Source organism: Cucurbita pepo, chromosome LG05 (genome assembly GCF_002806865.2).
Source record: "Cucurbita pepo subsp. pepo cultivar mu-cu-16 chromosome LG05, ASM280686v2, whole genome shotgun sequence".
In the NCBI taxonomy this organism is placed as follows: domain Eukaryota; kingdom Viridiplantae; phylum Streptophyta; class Magnoliopsida; order Cucurbitales; family Cucurbitaceae; genus Cucurbita; species Cucurbita pepo.
In genome coordinates, this window is record NC_036642.1 from 3,028,820 (window position 1) to 3,047,254 (window position 18,435).

General features: G+C 41.4%; 6 protein-coding genes across 6 annotated transcripts in view; 4 read left to right on the forward strand and 2 right to left on the reverse strand.

The window, feature by feature from the left end:
- On the forward strand, nucleotides 1-2,489 carry LOC111795700 (IRK-interacting protein). Its single transcript, XM_023678260.1, has 2 exons — nucleotides 1-489; nucleotides 892-2,489. Exons 1-2 carry the CDS (start codon nucleotides 274-276, stop codon nucleotides 2,395-2,397), a joined length of 1,722 nt encoding a protein of 573 aa, XP_023534028.1. The 5' UTR covers nucleotides 1-273; the 3' UTR covers nucleotides 2,398-2,489.
- Nucleotides 2,490-3,721: 1,232 nt separating this feature from the next.
- Nucleotides 3,722-5,488, forward strand: LOC111794753 (UDP-glycosyltransferase 92A1). Its single transcript, XM_023676887.1, has one exon. It carries the CDS (start codon nucleotides 3,828-3,830, stop codon nucleotides 5,295-5,297), a length of 1,470 nt encoding a protein of 489 aa, XP_023532655.1. The 5' UTR covers nucleotides 3,722-3,827; the 3' UTR covers nucleotides 5,298-5,488.
- A 529-nt stretch (nucleotides 5,489-6,017) lies between these two features.
- Nucleotides 6,018-8,744, forward strand: LOC111796235 (eukaryotic translation initiation factor 5B-like; the record flags this gene model as incomplete). The annotated part of the gene is made up of 3 exons (XM_023678993.1): nucleotides 6,018-6,432; nucleotides 6,529-7,267; nucleotides 7,938-8,744. Coding segments are annotated over exons 1-3 (1,863 nt in total), but the record flags the coding sequence as incomplete, so codon positions are not given.
- Nucleotides 8,745-10,781: 2,037 nt separating this feature from the next.
- On the forward strand, nucleotides 10,782-12,456 carry LOC111794599. Its single transcript, XM_023676651.1, has 2 exons — nucleotides 10,782-11,137; nucleotides 11,776-12,456. The coding sequence occupies exon 2, from the start codon at nucleotides 11,817-11,819 to the stop codon at nucleotides 12,219-12,221; it is 405 nt and encodes a 134-aa protein (XP_023532419.1). The 5' UTR covers nucleotides 10,782-11,137; nucleotides 11,776-11,816; the 3' UTR covers nucleotides 12,222-12,456.
- Nucleotides 12,426-16,558, reverse strand: LOC111795010 (linoleate 13S-lipoxygenase 2-1, chloroplastic-like). Its single transcript, XM_023677232.1, is given in 9 exon segments — nucleotides 12,426-13,205; nucleotides 13,271-13,577; nucleotides 13,580-13,838; nucleotides 13,921-14,031; nucleotides 14,118-14,200; nucleotides 14,291-14,539; nucleotides 14,778-15,015; nucleotides 15,105-15,373; nucleotides 16,201-16,558. Coding segments are annotated over 9 exon segments (2,634 nt in total). The 3' UTR covers nucleotides 12,426-12,445.
- Nucleotides 16,559-17,416: 858 nt separating this feature from the next.
- Nucleotides 17,417-18,435, reverse strand: part of LOC111794851 (linoleate 13S-lipoxygenase 2-1, chloroplastic-like) — a 3,676-nt gene continuing 2,657 nt past the window's right edge. Inside the window, exon 9 of the mRNA XM_023677014.1 lies at nucleotides 17,417-18,376. Within this exon, the coding sequence (XP_023532782.1) occupies nucleotides 17,617-18,376 (760 nt within the window). The 3' untranslated portion in view covers nucleotides 17,417-17,616. The remainder of the gene's footprint in view (nucleotides 18,377-18,435) is intronic.

Sequence of the window (18,435 nt, forward strand, 5' to 3'; positions counted from 1 at the left end):
GTTCTCTCTCCTTCACGTGCTATCATTCCATTAATTCCCACTCACAGCACAGACAAAAGCTCATTGGATTTTCAGATAACTTCCTTCTTCTTCTTCTTCTTCTTCTCCTCCCGTTCTCTCGTTCTCTCCTTCTTTCTTTCGTTCTTTCGACCATTCTAAACTGCATACCATCCCATGTCTCTCTGAATTTCGATTGAACTCTGTTTCTTTTGCTTCAATTCTCTTCTACTTTTTCTGGGTCTATGCGAAATTTTGTTTTCCGTCCTCGATTCTATGGCTGCCAAGGCTTCCACCCACATGTTTCAGAACGGTGGCGATATCAGTCGCCAAGAAATTCAAGCGGCCATTGCTAAAGCTGTTGAGCTTAGGGCTCTTCATGCCGCTCTTATGCAAGGAAGTAGCCCTTCTAATGTTCGATTCCCTTCGGCTTCTCCTGTTTCTCAGGCTGCTTCTCAATTCTCTGCGCAAGATTACCCTGTTTTTACCCCTGTGAGTTTAACTTCTACACTCTTTTATGCGAATCATTGTTCTTCTTTTTAAGTTTTGCTTTTCAATTTTGTAATTTCTTGATTTTATTATGGTTTATGGATCTTATTTGCATCATTCACACAGATTAGCATTTATGGTTAGCATTTAATGCCTTTTTTTCTTGAGTCGAGGACATTTTAGGATCACCATCCTTCTCTTTCACATTCTTCTCCGTCATTTTCTAGTTGGTTTATTGAGGATTTTGAAATTTTGGGTATGCTTTGGTGGCTGTGTACGAAATGATCTAACCTAACAAATACATTTATGAGGGGTTAACTGTCAGTCAAACTAGAGACATGTGTTTGGTGAGCAACTAAAAAACATGGGTTTCTGTGAAACTTGAATTTGGAAATCGTTTTTCAGAGTTATGAAGATGAACCGACAAATGGCTACCACCAAGTTCCGATGAGAATTGGGACTTTTTCAGAAACCTGGGATGAGTATGGATTAGGAGGTGGAGGAAATGAAGATGAAACAGTTTTATCTGATTATAGGAAGGAGATTTCAAAAGGGTTGGGTTCTGATTTCGCAAATTCTGAACCCCATATTTGTCCTGCTGAAGAACACAAAGCTCTCACTGGATCTGCAGTTCAAACATCACCTGTGAATGATTACTTCAAATCATCAAGGAGGAACAGTTTGGGGGACTCCAAATCAATTTCTTCGTGCAATCGATGCAGGCCTGCAACTATCACAAAGGAGAGTGATAATGCAGCAAAGAACAGCAGGCTTTCGAACACCATAGTGCCATTGACAGATTCCCACTTGGCAACACAATCGCAACCCAAAAGCCGGGGAGTGATTTCGTGGCTGTTTCCACGGTTAAAGAAGAAGAACAAGAATGAGAATTCCCCAAACAGGACAGAGTCAGAGGATGTCTCTCAGATTTTTAAGGATTTGGGGATAGTGTCAATTGAAACATTGAAGAAAGAATTGATTGAGGCAAATGAGACGAGAGATGCTGCGTTGATGGAGGTGGGTGAAGTGAAGTCGTCTTTAGGTGAGCTGAGGCAGAAGCTGGAGGGGTTAGAGAGTTACTGTGAGGAGCTAAAGAGAGCTTTGAAGCAAGCCACAAATGCAAGAGATCTCCAAACTGTTACCAATTTGCCAAAGAAAATAACACTGAACGCAGGGACGAACGGTGAGAATCAAATGCCAGTGAGTGAGGAAGTAATGGTGGAAGGGTTCTTACAGATAGTATCAGAAGCAAGGCTATCAGTAAAGCAATTCTGCAAGACACTTGTAAGCCAGATTGAAGAAACTGATAGCACCCTGATGGAGAATTTGAACGCACTTCTTCAACCTTACAAGTTAGCTCTAAACTCCAAGTACTCAAGAGCTGTTTTGTACCATTTAGAGGCTATTATCAATCAGGCACTGTACCAAGATTTTGAGAATTGTGTGTTTCAAAAGAACGGCTCCCCCAAGCTGTTAGACCCTCGACAAGATCGGGAAGCGAAGTTCTCGTCGTTCGTGGCGCTACGAAATCTCAGCTGGAATGAAGTGTTAAGGAAGGGAACAAAGTACTACAGTGAAGAGTTCAGCAAGTTTTGTGATCAAAAGATGAGCTGCATAATCACAACACTGAATTGGACAAGACCATGGCCAGAGCAACTGCTTCAAGCATTCTTTGTAGCTGCAAAATGCATTTGGCTGCTTCACTTGCTGGCCTTCTCATTCGATCCACCACTTAAGATCCTGAGGGTGGAAGAGAACAGAAGCTTCGATCCGAGTTACATGGAAGACATGTTTGCAGAGAGGCAGAGAAATGGCCCGAGTCGGGTTAAGATCATGGTGATGCCAGGGTTTTATGTACAAGACAGAATTTTAAGATGTAAAGTTGTTTGCAGGTATAAGTCACCTGCTTAAGGTATGTGGAGATTGTTCTTATATGTATAAATAAGAATGGGTGTAGAAAATCAATCAAATTTAGTGAAATCTTTGCTCCTGTGTTCCAATTATATTTGCTTTCTTAATTCTTTTTATATCAATCAAATTAGTCGGATATCTCATTTGAAGTTACAAATGTTATTAGAGCCAGGTACGAACAGTATGCTAATAAGGATGTGGATTGTGAAATTCCACCTCGATTTGAGAGGAGAACATAACATTTCTATAAGGGTGTTGAAACTTCTCCCTAGTGGATGCGTTCTAAAACTGTGAGGTTGACGACGATATGAATCGATCCAACCAGACATTACCTACGAGCTTGAACCGTTTACATATGTATTTAGAGAGCTTTCTTATGAACTTCAAGAGCCTTTTTATAAGATAACTCTTCAACTTTATCTTCTAAGGATACATTTTGAGTGTGTATTTAAAACAACTCGTGAGAATATGGTGATTTTAATCTCGAACCTTAAAGAAAGGAACATATACCAACTATTGTTGAGTTAGGCTCGTGGTGGGTGTAGTAAAATTTATTAAAGTACAACACAACTAGCTAATACAGGTGTTTCATTGAAAATCATTTGTATTTTCCTAATCTTAAAATCAACACCCACTCCATGTCTGATGTCAATTTGATATATTTATTTATGAACAAAATTACGAGACACCAAGATATATACGTGGTTAGGAGAGAGGAAGTTCTTGTACTACCCCAGTATCAACCAATCACTAATAATCAAAGTGTTACACGTGAATACCTCACTATCACACTACAAAAGACTCTCACCAAAATATCACTAAAGAAACACAACGTGGCACACAAAACTCCCTCAAATTCCAATATCAACAACCTTGTAGACAAGCCCATTATACAAGGACAAATTGTTTGGATCATGGATCAAACGTTATGGAATTAAATAAGATTAATATTAAAATGGTTACAAAATTAATAACCAAATTAATAATAGTCTTATTTAATCCAGCGTTACAAGAGTTAATACTAAATTAAATAGAAAAAGTTAGATTTGAATTCAGTCGGAGAAAACAAAATTTAAACACGGCACGCTGGGTGTGACACCGGGCTTTAATCTTGAATTTTATACCCAGGCAGGCAGGCAGGCAGGCAGGCAGGCAGGCAGTGCTGATTGTGACTGTGATGCGTACTCACGTAAGGCTCACATTCATACGCACATCCATTCATATCATCTTCTTTTTGTTCCACATACCAATGGAATGACATGAAAACAGCCATTTCCCCCCTTCTTTCCTCTCTGTCTTCCTCTCTGGCACAATTTATACCTTTCCATTTATTCACTTCCCCCCATAACTTACATCTTTTCATTGAGTTGGGTTGCCATATAAACGACCCACTTCAGAAACTTTGGAGACAAACCATCTGAGTATCATCTATGGGCGATGGAAAACAGAGCGTTGTGCTATTCCCCTTCATGGGGCAGGGCCATATCATTCCATTTCTTGCTTTAGCCCTCCATATCGAGCAAACAAACAGCTCTGACTACGCCATTTACTTTGTGAACACTCCCTTGAACGTTAGGAAGCTCAAATCTTCACTTCCTCCAAATTCTTCCATTCGTTTTCTTGAGATCCCTTTCTCAAGCATCACCCATGGCCTCCCACCCGCATCTGAAAACGCTGATACTCTTCCTTATCACCTTGTCATGCGTCTTTTCCAAGCTTCCGCTTCCCTTGAGTTCAAATCCTCTTTCAAGGAAGCCATTCATAATCTCACAATTGACAACCATGGCCGCCCTCCACTCTGTATCATCTCCGACATCTTTCTTGGCTGGACTGCAACTCTTGCTAAAGAACTCGGTGTGTACCATGCAATTTTTAGTGGTGCAGGTGGTTTTGGCTTGGCTTGCTATTGCTCTCTTTGGTTCGATCTTCCTCACCGGAAGGTTGCCACGGACGAGTTCTCTCTGCCGGATTTTGAAGAAGCCTCGATTGTTCTCCATAGGACCCAGTTGCCGGCCAACATTGCGGAGGCCGACGGTGAGGACGATGGGTCGATTTTCCATAGGGAAAATTTATCGGCGTGGGTGGATTCTGATTGGTTGCTTTTCAACACGGTTGAGGAGTTTGATCAAATTGGGTTGTCGTATTTCCGGCGTAAATTTCCCGGTGCAATTGTTCGACCAATCGGCCCACTTGTATTGGAATTAAAAAGCCGAGATCGTATCGGCAATACAGCCGGAGAAGTAACAAGAGAAGCCATCCTCAAATGGCTGGATTCAAAGCCATCGAACTCTGTTTTATACGTCTCTTTCGGGTCGATGAACACGATTTCCGCCTCACAAATGATGCAATTAGGCAAAGCATTAGAGGGCAGCGGCAAGAATTTCATCTGGGTAGTTCGGCCTCCGATTGGGGTGGACATAAACTCAGAATTCAAGGCAGATGAATGGCTGCCGGAAGGATTCGAAGAGAGAAACAAAGCTTCAGGGAGGGGGCTATTGGTGCAGAAATGGGCGCCGCAAGTGGAAATTCTGTCGCACAGAGCAGTATCGGCATTTTTATCGCACTGTGGATGGAATTCAGTGATGGAATCGCTAAGCCAAGGGGTGCCAATGTTGGGATGGCCGCTAGCAGGAGAGCAGTTCTTCAACGTGAAATTTCTGGAGGAGGAGGTGGGGGCTTGCGTGGAGGTGGGGAGAGGAAAACAAAGCGAAGTGAAGAGTGAGGATATTGAAAGGAAGATAAAATGGGTGATGGAAGAGACAGAGAAAGGGAAGGAGATGAGAAGAAATGCAGAGAAAGTGAAGGAGACAATAGACAAGGCGTGGAAACATGGGAATGGATCCTCTGTTAAATCAGTACATGACTTTCTGACCGCCGCCGCCAAACAACTCATTGTTTAAGCTTTTAATTTTAAGGTATCATGATGATACGCTACAATAAGAACACATTAAATCCAAGTACTTTTATTATTATTATTATTATTATTATGGTCATGGGTCAGAATTCGTATATTGTGAGGCCCAGCCGCAACAAAATCAGAAACAGAAAACAATACCCATTTGGGTATCACGGAGGCCCAGTTGATGGTTTATGGACTGTTTTCCGATATCATCCCTGAAGCCGTCAATAGCATAGCATTGATGCGCCATAGCCGCCGGTGTCCTCACCAGTCTTCTTCTTCTTCTTCTTCTTCTTCTTCTTCTTCTTCTTCTTCGGTGGCGTCAGGAGCAATGCAAATGAAATGATGATTATGTATTGTTTTAGAATAAAAAGGGTAATGAAATAAATGTTGAAATTGTCAAAAGAAAACAGAGTATAATTATGTTTTAATAGGGGAGGGGGTTGAGTTGTGTGAGGGGAGGTGGTGCAAAGGGAGTGAGGGATGGGTTAGCAGCGCAGGTGGGTATGCAAACCAAATGAAATCGACCACAAAAATATAAGAATGAAATGAATTAAGTAAATTAAAAACAGAGCCTCACTATCACTCTCTTCTCTAATACACACAAACGCAAACAAACCCATCGTATAAAGTCACGATTCAGAATTCAATTCATCCTCTTTTTTTTTTTTTTTTTTTTTTTTTTTTTTTTTTTTTTTTTTTTTTTTTTTTTTTNAGAGAGGAAAGCCCTTTTGGATTCATTATTATTTTTTGAATTCAATCCTCATAAACCCTAAATTCGAAATGGGAATGATGACGTGAGGAGGGGTGGCTACGGACATGGTTGAGCAACGCGAAACCAACACCAAACCATGGGGAACGCTGGAGGAGCTCTTGCTCGCTTCCGCTGTTAATCGTCATGGCACCACCAGTTGGGAGTCCGTCGCTATGGAAATACATAATCGATGCTCTCAATCCTCTTCTTCTTTAACTCCCCAAGATTGTAGGATCAAGTTCCACGACCTCAAGCGCCGATTCCTCTCGCAAAATGACCTCGATTCTGATTCTACCTCCCTTATGCCTATGCTTGACGAGTTGAGGAAGATTCGGGTGGAGGAGCTCCGTCGCGATGTTCAACGTCGGGATGTTTTGATCGTGTAAAATTCTTGCTCTTCCACTCAGAGATCTGACGCCGACTGATTGGTGGGTTTAGAGATCTGAAGATGTTTCCCCCTTTTTGTTTGTGTCGACAGGTCATTGGAAATGAAGGTGAAGCGGTTGGAGGAGGAGAGGGAACGGAGTTTCAACGAACCCGATGGGGGACCGGATCTGGACGTGAACGCCGTCGACACCAACCTCTGTCCCCTTAATCCCACGCCCTCCGGCGACGACTCCGACGATCGCGAGAACCGATCCCTGGACGAATCCAATTCCACAAGTAAAAAAGAGGAGGGTGTTGGACAGAACGGCGTGGTTCGGGAGAGGCCGATATCCGAAACAATGAAAATCACAAAAAAGAAGGAAACCGGGGCGGCACGAACCGGGGATGAACCGGAGGCAGAACGAGAAAAGGAGACTGCAGCGGGAGGAGGATATAAACGACGGGAGAAAAAAGAAAGAAATTGGGGGAATTCGAAGGGGAAGGCGTCGGCGGTGGGCGATTCGAACGAGGCGTGGGAATCGGTGAGCGAGTCGAAGCAAGAAGGGAAAGAGGGGGCGGTGGCGAAGCAGCAGAGCAGCGACGTACAAAGCTCAGCCGGTTTGTCTCAGAGGAAACGGTGTCGTAGCAGAGGAGGAAATGGAACTAGCAGCGGCGAAGAGCCCGAGGTATCTCCCGCCAAGCCCAAGCCCAACTCCAACTCCAAGTCCAAGCCCAACCCCAAGCCCAACTCCAACCCTGCAGCCGTCAAATCTGAGCCGTTGCTCAAATTTCTGGAGATCATTCGCTCCCATCGGCTTGGCTCTGCCTTCGAACGCCGCCTACGGAGCCAGGTACGTTCGCCCCATTTTCCTATTTTATATCAATTATAATAAATAAAATAATAAAAAGGAAAAAGGAAAAAAGGGAATGTAGAAAAAGTAACGTGTAAAGAAGGAATCACCCATAATTCATCACCCTCAAATAAGTCCAGGTGGATGTGAAATCCACGACTTTGTGCTTGGGGGCGCGTGTCGTAGTCGTAGGACGTTGAAGGACTTTTTTGTCATTCACGCTTAGAAAACGAGGGTATTTTGGTCCATAAGCATTCAATTCATACTTTTTTGTCATTCACCCTTCCGTTACTTCAAACACTGCCAAAACAGCGTCGTTTAACCCTCAAATTGAAATTACTTCGCTGCCCCAATCGCTAAATCAAGTCTAGTCCGTCATTGGCGGATGGCCCGAAAGTTAAATATGGGTAAAATAGTAAATGTGATCATTGCTATTTCTATTTAAATTTTTTTTATCATTCTAAACAATTAATATTTTTTAATGACATACCTGGCGGTTCAGAAATATCCCAGCCGTTCATCTCTCAAACCGTTTCCGGTTCGACGAGATGGACCTATATCCCGGTTTGAATCCAGCCTATCCGTACGGTTCAGAACGCTTTCCTAAACCCTTCTCCATCGGCGGCGAGTGGACCCTCTCTTTAATTATCCATTGTTTTAATTGTGGCAGGAATCGGATAGATACAAAAAATTGATTCGGCAACACATCGATCTGAGAACGATTCATTCGAGAGTGGTGAAAGGTGCCTATGCGGATTCAATTCACCGGTTCTTCCGAGATCTCCTCCTCCTCTTCAACAATGCCGTGATCTTTTTCCACAGATCTTCCCCCGAAAATGGTGCCGCAGTGAAGCTTCGAGCTCTCGTGTTGAAAGAAATGAAAGACAGAATACGAAAGCCCCAACCCCCCATAGTTACAAAACCAAAACCCAAGCAAGAAGCGGATGTGTCATCGTCCAAGCCCAGCAAGCCATCTACGACCATGGTGGTGTGTCGCAAACGAGATTCTGTTTCTCAGATATCGGATGTGGGAGGCAAAAAATCGGAGAATAATTCAAGAGAGGGTGAAGGGAAGAGGAAGGGCAATGATTGTTCGGAGATAAAAATTTACGAGAAGGGTACATGGAAGAAGGGTTTGAATTTGAAAGAGAGGGGAAGAGCGGGAGTGGGTAATTCAGGGGCGAGAAGCTGTAGAACAACGACGAACAAAAAGAATGGGGAAGTGAAGCACGAATACGGAGGGAACGAATTGAGCTCTCACGATGGGATGGGAGTTCGAATAGAAAAGAAAGAGAAAGAGAAAGAGAAAGGGACGAAGAAGAAGCAAGTGGCTGTGAGATTCTTGAAGAGAATGAAGCAGAATTCTCCAAGCGAAGCCACGGACGAAGATGGCGATGGTTCAGAGGATGAGAGTTTAAAAGAAGAGGAGGAGGAGGAGGAGGAAGAAGAAGAAGAGGAAGAAGAAGAAGAAGAAGAAGAAGAGGAGGAGAAGAAGAAGAGGAAGATGAAGAAACAGAATGAAGGGAAAAGAGAAAGGGGAAGGCGGAGTGGAGGAGGAGGAGGAGGAGGAAGAGGAGGGGGGAGAGGGAAGAGAGGGGTGGGGAGGCCGCCGAAGAAAGCTGAAACAGTGAGCGTAAAAAGGCAGCAGAGGGAGGAGGTGGTCGGAGGGAGTAAACCCCGAAAGCGTTCAAGGAGATAAAAGATCATTATTACATTATTGATTCTTCAATGTACAATGTAAACTATTTGACTCTTTCCTTTTTTCCATTTTCTTTAGCAGCAGCTTACATTAGAAACAGAGAGAGAGAGAGAGAGAGAGAGAGAGAGAGAGAGAGAGAGGAGAGCGGGAGGAAAACAGGGGAGTGGGGACTGAAAACAGGGGAGTGGGTGGGGACTGACTGACAGAAGGAAGAACCATTCTTTATTATTCTTTTTTGTGTTTCCTTTTTGGTTTGCATAGGGAATTTTGTGGGTGGCAATTCATATATACATAATATCCTCAGATTAAAGAATTCTTTGGAATTGGGAAGCTTGATTCTGTTGTTGAAATTGAAGTAAGTGGAGTTCAGCTAAGGTTGGCATGACCCATTTCCACGACAGCCTGGGCCTGGTGTCCAACTGATGTTGAACTTAAAAAGAGTTCCAAGTTTGAGAGGGGAATCATGTGACTGACTCACATGACACCCATGTGAACCAAATCATAAATTAAACAATAATCTTCTTTCTTCAAACGCTACACACATCCCAGATCAGATCAGATCAGATCTGTAAGCACACCCTCCCCACGCCGACTATGAAAATCCCTCTCCTCTGTTTCTTCGCCTTCATCATTCTCATCTTCATTTCCGTTCCCTTCCCAATGGGATTCCGCACTCACGAATCCGCTCGTCTTCCCACGCCCCGAATTGAATCCAGAAGACTGCTGCTGCTCTCCTCACTTTCCTCCTTCTCCACCAACCGGAACAAGACCAAGACCGGCAGCACAGGGTCTAAATCTGCAGACGCCACAAGCCTGAGGGTGGCGCCGCCCAGCAAATCCAATCCCACGCAGAACAAGTAATGCATTGCCTGCCCACTTAGTTCTTTTTGTTGTTGTACAAACATGTTAGAGTGAGAAGTGAAGGAGTAGGTTCAACCAAAACCCTTCTCTTTCAAAATTTTTGCAGTTCTGTTTTTTATATACAGATTATTATTATTCATAAACAGATATGAATTGATTTCTGTGTTGTTGCATACTGTCTTAGTTGAATTGGTAGATTTATTTATTTATTTTTATTTATTTATGGGAAATACACTTAAATTGGAAATGTTTGGATCTGAGTCTCTATAATTAGTGAGTTCAGGTCAAAAAAAATGTACGTAAATTTTGATTTGGGGTCGCATTTTATATTTAAGTAACACAAAATAATAAATATATTTGACCAAATAAACTAAAAACGTCAATTCCTGAATGGACTAGTCAACAACACATTTCTAAAACCAAACTCAAATCTAATTTATTTAAATACTTTTTTTTAATTAGTTTACAAATGGGTTCCTAATGTTTATTTTAAATATCTATATAAGCTAAGAGAAATGATGTAACAACGATCATTTCTAGACAGAATTAGAGCTACTAAGATGTGTATGAATTAATTAATTATATCATGAATTTATAAACAATGAAATATGTTCGAAGCAAAATAAAATCAAATAAAAGATGTAAAACGATGCCCATAGACAAACTTAAGATCTACAAATTAAAATGCAACAACCTTAATCCAAGTTTCATGATTTTTAACACGTGGTCGCCGTCAATGCCTAAAATATAATTGATGTGACTTGACTGTTGGGGTTAGAAAATGCAAACACGAAGGAGAAGTATCATTTAAAGGCTTATAATGTTAGGCGTCAAGTAAATTGGACGTGATTCTGTTAAAAGATAGGTATAAAAGTGGAAGAAATAATGAAAATAATTTTAATTAGTGTAAAATTGATAAGAATCGTAGTTGGGGATTGGAAGTGTAATAAAGAGGAATAATGTGAGCATCGGCGTGAGCAAAATTAATTTGGTTGCAGTCTTCCGGGTCCTCGTTTACCAAGAAATCCCTGGCTTTGTTCTTGCTTCACCCTCCCCCAACTCCCCAACTCCCATTCCACACGCTCCCCAGTTTTGCCAAATCGCCATCTGCGTCTGCTTCTGCTTCTGCCTTTGGTGCTTTGCCCATTGCCATTGTCGAATCTTCCTCTCTGCTTCTTCCTTTTCCTTTACTTCTTCTCCACTCTTGATTTTCCTCACCTTTTGCTTTCCTCTAATCTTATTTCCCTTCCTCCTTCCATCGGAAAATCTCCCAGATGTGTTTCATGCTGCTACCTTCTCGCTCATAACAGGTTTCCTTCACTCTCTCCTCTCGATTTACCCCCATATTTGTTTTGTTTTTTTCTCTTTATTGCGTTTTTTTGACTCTCGAGCTCCAAGATTCCAGTGGGGTTTGATTACTTTTATATTTTCTGTTGCCCTGCTTCGGATCTTACTCTTCTCCACTTGACAGATTGTTTGAGGTCTCTTTTGTTACCTCAACCCACCATTACGGATCTTTGTTGGGGTTTGGTCGTCTTTAACCTATGCATTCTGGACATAAATGTTTCAATGTATACAGATTACATATAGAATTTTTCACCTCTTGGACAGCTAAAATCATGTACCAATACTTGTTTTGTCACATATTTAGTTCATTACTTGTCTGATTTGATGTCCCAACACTTCTTTATATGCATCACCGAGCTTGAGTGTATTTTACTTTTCTTTTAGTTGAACTTGAACCTGAATAAGAAAAAGCCCTTAGTTTGACAGTAGATTTCTATTGTTCATTGTATTTGTAAGCAGATAACTTTTGATTTAGTTTCGCCACTGAAGTTTCATGTTGTAATCTTTATTTGTTAACTTGAAAAGCGATATAGTTGGTGATCTTATGTTGTAATCTTCATTTGAAGTTTCACTCTTTTATTCGTTTTTCTACATGTTGCAGTAAGCTTTTATGCACGAGTTTTTGTTGAAAATTGTATAACTATGGGTAGAGGAAGAGGGAAAGGAAAGAAATCCATCATAACCAGTCTTGAAGATTCAACAATTGGTGAGGAAGAGAAAATTTCGTCGCAGAAGCAAAATGGAAGTGCAGAACAGGTACAAACAGATGAAATCAAGGAAGAAGAGCTTGGAAGAGTAGAAGCCATAGATGAGGAAGGTAAGACTGATCCTGGCAAAGTGATTGAAAATCCAAATCCAGCAGAAACTGGGAAGAAGAGGAAAAGGAACTCTTCAATGAAGGAGAAAATGGGTTTAGTTAATGATGCAAGCTGTAAGGGTACCCAAACAAGCATTGTCCAAGTCAAGTCTAATGGATTCCGGCATCATGGAAGCAGGCGAAAAAGCAAGCCACGTCGAGCTGCTGAAGCAGTTGTTGAATGCAGATAAATGTTTGGTTGATTATTGGAACATCCGTCCCTTTTGTGGGGTGAAACATGGTAATATCTGGTGTCCTGTTTCTGTTAATGCTGATTTTTCTCATTTCAATTTTTGTTACTGCCCAATTTTGATACCAAAAGTGGGACTAAAAGTTCTTAGCCCTTTTTCTTGTAGTTCCTGATACTGTTACTGTCACAATTCATATCTATTTCTCCTTTTGGTTGGATTAGCTTTTAAATGGAAACACTACAAGGAACCCCTCTTGCCGTCACACCGGGCTCTGAATATGGCTTCAAAATTTGATAAGGCCCCACCCCAGCACCATGTCTGTTTTTCAATGTGGGATTCCCATTCCTTTCATCAATGATCTCTTCCAATTTTTTCAGTTTCCTGCTAAACTTCTCAAATGCTTCCTTTATAACAGGCTCATCACCCCATGCTGGTTCCATGTCCGCTCCCAAATACTCCTCATCTCTTGAATGACTTGACAATATATTCAGAGTGAACAGAAGTATGTTTGCTTGAATCTGTGTAGGAAACGTGTCTAGAAACACGTTTTCTGGATTTTCAAGGAAGTACTTCCAGAGTGTTGAGTTAGGTTCCTCTGTGGGTATGTTGAGTCGAGTAAGACTGGGTCGAATTGGGTAATAACTCGTAAAAGGATATTGTCCGAAGTTGACTGCGGCGTGGTGGCCGGAAGTAACCCATATGATGGTTGTGACAATATGAATGAGGTCTTTAGGAGTGTTGAGGATTGGCCACCATGGTTCGTCCTTCTTATCTCCATGGCCCACTTCTCTAATCTCTGTCCACCAGGCTTGAAGTTCTCCATCTGAATTGACAGGACTTGGGTCTGGATAGTAGTGATTCACATATTCTGTTACCCATTGTTTGATGGCATCCCAAAGGATTAGGCCATCATTGGCAAAAGGGTAGTCTTCAATACTCAACTTTAATCCGTGAGGTGCATTTGGATCTTCAACAGCCAATCCCCTGTTTTAATTCAAATGGTTAAGTAAAAGTTGTATAAGAAGAATACATTTGTTTAAAGGATTTACCTGTGAATTAAGTCGGCAGGTAAAGCTTCTAAGTTGAATTGCCATTGTTTCTCATAGACCACGGAACTGATTTCCATAGAATATTTTCCTGGTGAGAAAATGGTCTCAATCAGCCCTTCCACATTGATAAGAGTTTCGCGAGCAACTGCATTGATCGCCATGGTGTGTCGAAAATGGGGATGCAAAAGTCTATAAATTGGATGCATTGCACTTAGTTGTCTATGTGTAGCAATAACGTAAGGTTCCACACAGCAATGAGTTCTAAGCCAGTGGCTAACAAGTTGGTGATAACCAGAGTCATGGGCAGAACATGAGCTTTGGCAATCCTCCAAAGCCAGAGGCCATAGGCATCCCAACATGGCGTGAAAACGTCTTTCCACCGTGGTTTGTCGTCAATTGGTGGCCTACTGAGCTCAATAGCCAGTGGCCTTAAAGTGTTGTCCGGGTTCAAGAAAAATAATGTCCTTGATCCGTATAGTGTTCTTCCTTTAAGCTCTCGCACCTTTGCTACATACGGTATGAACAGATCGTGATAGTCTAGTAAAAATAGCTTCCTCTGTTTCACTGCCTGCACCCCCACAACATTCAAAATTTTAGACCGAAAACGAATTATAAATCGTTTTGATCCTTGAGCATATACAAACACACACCTCATCAATTGTCATGAATCCTTTGATTTGTTGCTCAACTATTTCATCAGTGATTGCTGATTCAGGAGAACCATAAATAGATGGGTCAAGCTTACTCTTCAATGGCCATTCCTGGACACAATTTCTCAATCATTAAAGCTTTATGCTACAAGGGTTGAGCCCAGAATCCATGGATTACTGTAAAATTATTGTTATACCGTGACGAGCCTTATGCTGTAAGGGTTGAGCCCTGCAAGTGTCTGTCTAGAAAATTCCTCGTCTTTAAACCAAAAGAATTTGTCTCCTGAATAACAATGAAGAAGAAGAAGATCAATTACATTGAATTAATTTGTTAAGAGATTTTAATTACACGATGCTTCAAAGTTCTTACCATTATTGGATGTTTGAGAAGAATCTAAGAGTAGGATACCCATGAGTGTTGGAAGAAAAGAATTGAACTTCCATGTGTGTTTAGAAAGACAGCACTGTTTGTCTGTGCCGATGGTGTCCAAAGCTGGTAGGAGGGCAGACAACATGGAATGAAGTGCCTTTGTTAATGGGTTTTCTTGTATCATTGGTATTGAGAATGCTTCGTCTCGAGGCACATAAAACTCCGGACTTTTCACTTCTGACGATGGATCTACAATTTTTCCAAGTATACGTAGGTTTCTGTTAGGAATTACGACTCTCCACAATAGTATGATATTGTCTACTTTGAGCATAAGCTCTCATAGCTTTACTTTGAGCTTCCCCCAAAAGCCTCGTACTAATGGAGATGTATTCCTTAATTATAAACCCATGATCATTCCCTAAATTAGCCAATGTGGGACTCTCCCAACAATTTTCAACGGTATGTGAAAGACCAAATAAAAGAAAACCTGTTTGAGTGCGTGCACGTCCAGTCCTACAGCGTCGAGGATAAGGATGTTGTTTTCCACCAAGCACGGGTCTTTTATACTCCTCGCCTTTGTCTGGATTTCCTAGGTCATTGTAGACATCATAATCATATATCCTTTGGTGCTTCTCGCACTTTCCATACCCATTGCCTTGCAAATTCCTAAGCTCTTCTAGTCTGAGTCTCTTTAGCCCGTCTGGTGTCTTTGATGGCAAGTATGACTAACATGATCAACCATTGTTAGAGTTTGATCTCATTAAAAGTTGTAAGAAAGAACCCAAGCAAAGGAAAGTGTTTGCTTAGAGATTACCTTAGTGGTGAAGAAGATTCTCCTATCGTTGCATTGAGCTTTAGAAGTGATCCAAGAATTGCATGAGAAGTGAAGAGGGCCAGTTGGAATGCCATGGATCACAATGTCCTTAAGGAACACCTCTTTCTTATGCATATTCTCAACCAAAACCGCTCCAATTGGGCCAAAGTCTGCTGGAATGACGAAACTTATCTCGTAAATTATCTCATCGTCCTCTCTCTTCACTTTCTGTTCATACGCTTTCATTCTTCCCTTCTCTAATCCCGTTGCTAAATACAAAAAAAAGTTCATTCAAAACCAAATCATACCAAGAGAAAGATAGTGTCTCTTACATACTTCCCGAGGCTACCACTAGTAAATATTGTCCTCTGAGAGCTTTCTCTTTTGGGTTTCCCCTCAAGATTTTTAAAACACGTCTGTTAGGGAGAGGTTTCCACACCCTCCTAAAGAAAGTTCTCTTTTGTGTTTTCCCTCAAAGTTTTTAAAACACGTCTATTAGGGGGAGATTTCCACACCCTTGTAAAGAGGGTTTCCCCTCAAGATTTTTAAAACACATCGGCTAGGGAGATGTTTCCACACCCTTGTAAAGAGGGTTTCCTCTCAAGATTTTTAAAACACGTATGTTAGGGAGAGGTCTCCACACCCTTGTAAAGAGGGTTTATCCTCAAGATTTTTAAAACGCGTCGGCTAGGGAGATGTTTCCACACCCTTGTAAAGAGGGTTTCCACACCCTTGTAAAGAGGGTTTCCCCTCAAGATTTTTAAAACACGTCTATTAGGGAGAGGTTTCCACGCTCTTATAAAGAATGCTTCTGTAATGGCCTAGGCTCACCACTAGCAGATATTGTCCTCTTTGGTTTTTCCCTCTCGGGCTTTCCCTCAAGGTTTTTAAAATGCATCGGCTAGGGAGAGGTTTCCACACCCTCATAGAGTGTGTTTCATTCTACTCCCCAACCGATGTGAGATCTCACAGCTTCGTTCTCCTCTCCAACCGACATGAGATCTCACATCTTAATTAGTTAACATAACATTCCAACGAACCTCAACAAACATGATTACAAATATAAAATAAGGCAATAATAATTCAGAAGACGTACTGGGATCCATGTCAGCACTAAGAAGCTCCAAGGCAAGTACTCTGCTCCGCCTATTAATGATATCATGAAGCCTTCCTATGAACCCAAACTTTGGAAAGAGCTGGTGGATGGGCCGTTGGACAGTAGTAACCACAGCTTTGGTATAAACAGGGGACTGGATTGAAGGCACAGACACATGCACAGCGGAGGGCTTAATGACATTGGGAGAAGTGAAGCGAAGGGGAGAAGCAGCAGGTGGTGTGAGGCTGTGTTGCAATGAGACACATGCATCAACATTACCAGGAAGCAATGGTTTCTGATAAAGGAACCAGGTGGCCTGGTTGGAGCACCTGTAATGTAATGGTGGGTGGTTCAGCATTTTACTCACTCTTGCAGTGAAAGAAAGAGAGGGCTGAATGAAGGAAATTGTGAGCGAGTGAGTGTGATATATAATGAATTACAAGTACATATACAAGTTTATGATGCACCAATGGTTAGTAGCTACAAATCTGTACTGTATCCAGACGGTCACGTCTCTTACCTCCACCTCATGTCTACATGTTTTTAAAACATGATTTTCCTTTTCAAATGGTCACATCTCCACAACTTCCCCAACTTGAGTTAAATGCCTGCTAATTCCATCGACCACATTTTAAATATGCTATATGAAAAAGAATATTCATCGTCGTAAATATTTCAAAACTACTATTAGACTAGAAACTAATTAGAACGTTGGATGGTTGTTGATACGAATATTAATTTTTATTATCGTTGAGAATGAAATGTGTTGGGAAAAGACATTTATGACCTTAAAGTTCTTGGCTTATTATTCTCGACTCCTAGCCGTGATATAGGGTTCTATTATAGCTTGGATTTATTAGGGTCAATTCCTATGAATCGGACAATTTTGGGCTAGTTTCTGTTGCCGCCCTACCATGTATGTACCAAGGACTTGGGAGTATCATTTTCGTATTAGACCACTCTCATTTGCCAACCTATGTTTTGATATTTTTAAGTGTTTTTCGTACAACTTGAGTATTGAACTTCTCTTCTTTTTCTTTTTCTCTACTTGATTTCTTCGTTTCTTTCTAAATTAAATCATCATAAATTCTATTTATGTTAAAAATGGAACGCAATTGGAGAGCATGCATGTGGGGATGCGCTTGAGCAGAAATGGAACGCAGTGGCACTTAATTGGGTCTGAAAAGGCAGCCCAATACATGTATGGATGGGGTGATGAGTATCCATCTTTAAGCAAATGCCTATTTGAAGTTTCAATGCATGGGGATTAACAAACCAAAATATTATGTGCTCTCTCTCCCTCAGCCACATGCATGAAGGCCTCTTTCTTCAAACAACAACCAACATTTATTTTGAACTCTTGATTGCTACATTATTTCAGAGTTCTTCATACATAATTGCTACATTCGTCATTGATTAAATAGAAATACTATATGGAACTCCTTTTCCAGTCACTCCTGGTCCTGAAAATGGCTTCAAAAGCTCATATGGGGTAACCCCAGCTCCTGTTCTGTTCTTCAAGTTGAAATCAGCATTCCTGTGATCGATTATCAACTCCAATTCTTTCATCCTTTTGTTAAACCTATCAAATGCTGCCTTTATTGCAGGATTATCACCCCATGATGGCTCCATATTCTTCCCAAGATATTCTTCATCCGGAGAGTGACTCGACAGCACATCCAACACTAACATTACCTGTGTTGCTTGATATTGTGAAGGGAAGGCATTTAGAAGAACCTCCTCTGGCTTTTCCAAGAAGCTTTTCCAAAGTGCAGGGTTTGTATCTTCAGTGGGCATGTTCGTTCTAGCTATACTGGGCCTACTTGGGAAGTACCCTGCATATGCATATTGCCCAAAGTTCACGGCTGCATGGTGAGCTGATGCTACCCAAGCAATGTTTGTGACTATATCTATCAAGTCCTGAGGCGTGTTGAGAAGCGGCCACCATGGCTCGTCTTGTTTGTCTGCGTGACCCACAGTTCTAATTTCAGTCCACCATGCTTGAAGCTCTGTGTCAGATGCTACAAGAGATGGGTCTGGATAGTAATGATTCACATACTCTGTGACCCATTGTTTAAGAGCATCCCATAAGATCAAACCATCATTAGCAAAAGGGTAATCTTTGATGTGCAATTTCAGACCATGTGGAGCAGTTGGATCCTCCTCTGCTAATCCTCTGCCAAAAAAAAAAAAAAAAAAAAAAAAAAAAAAAAAAAAAAAAAAAAAAAAAAAAAA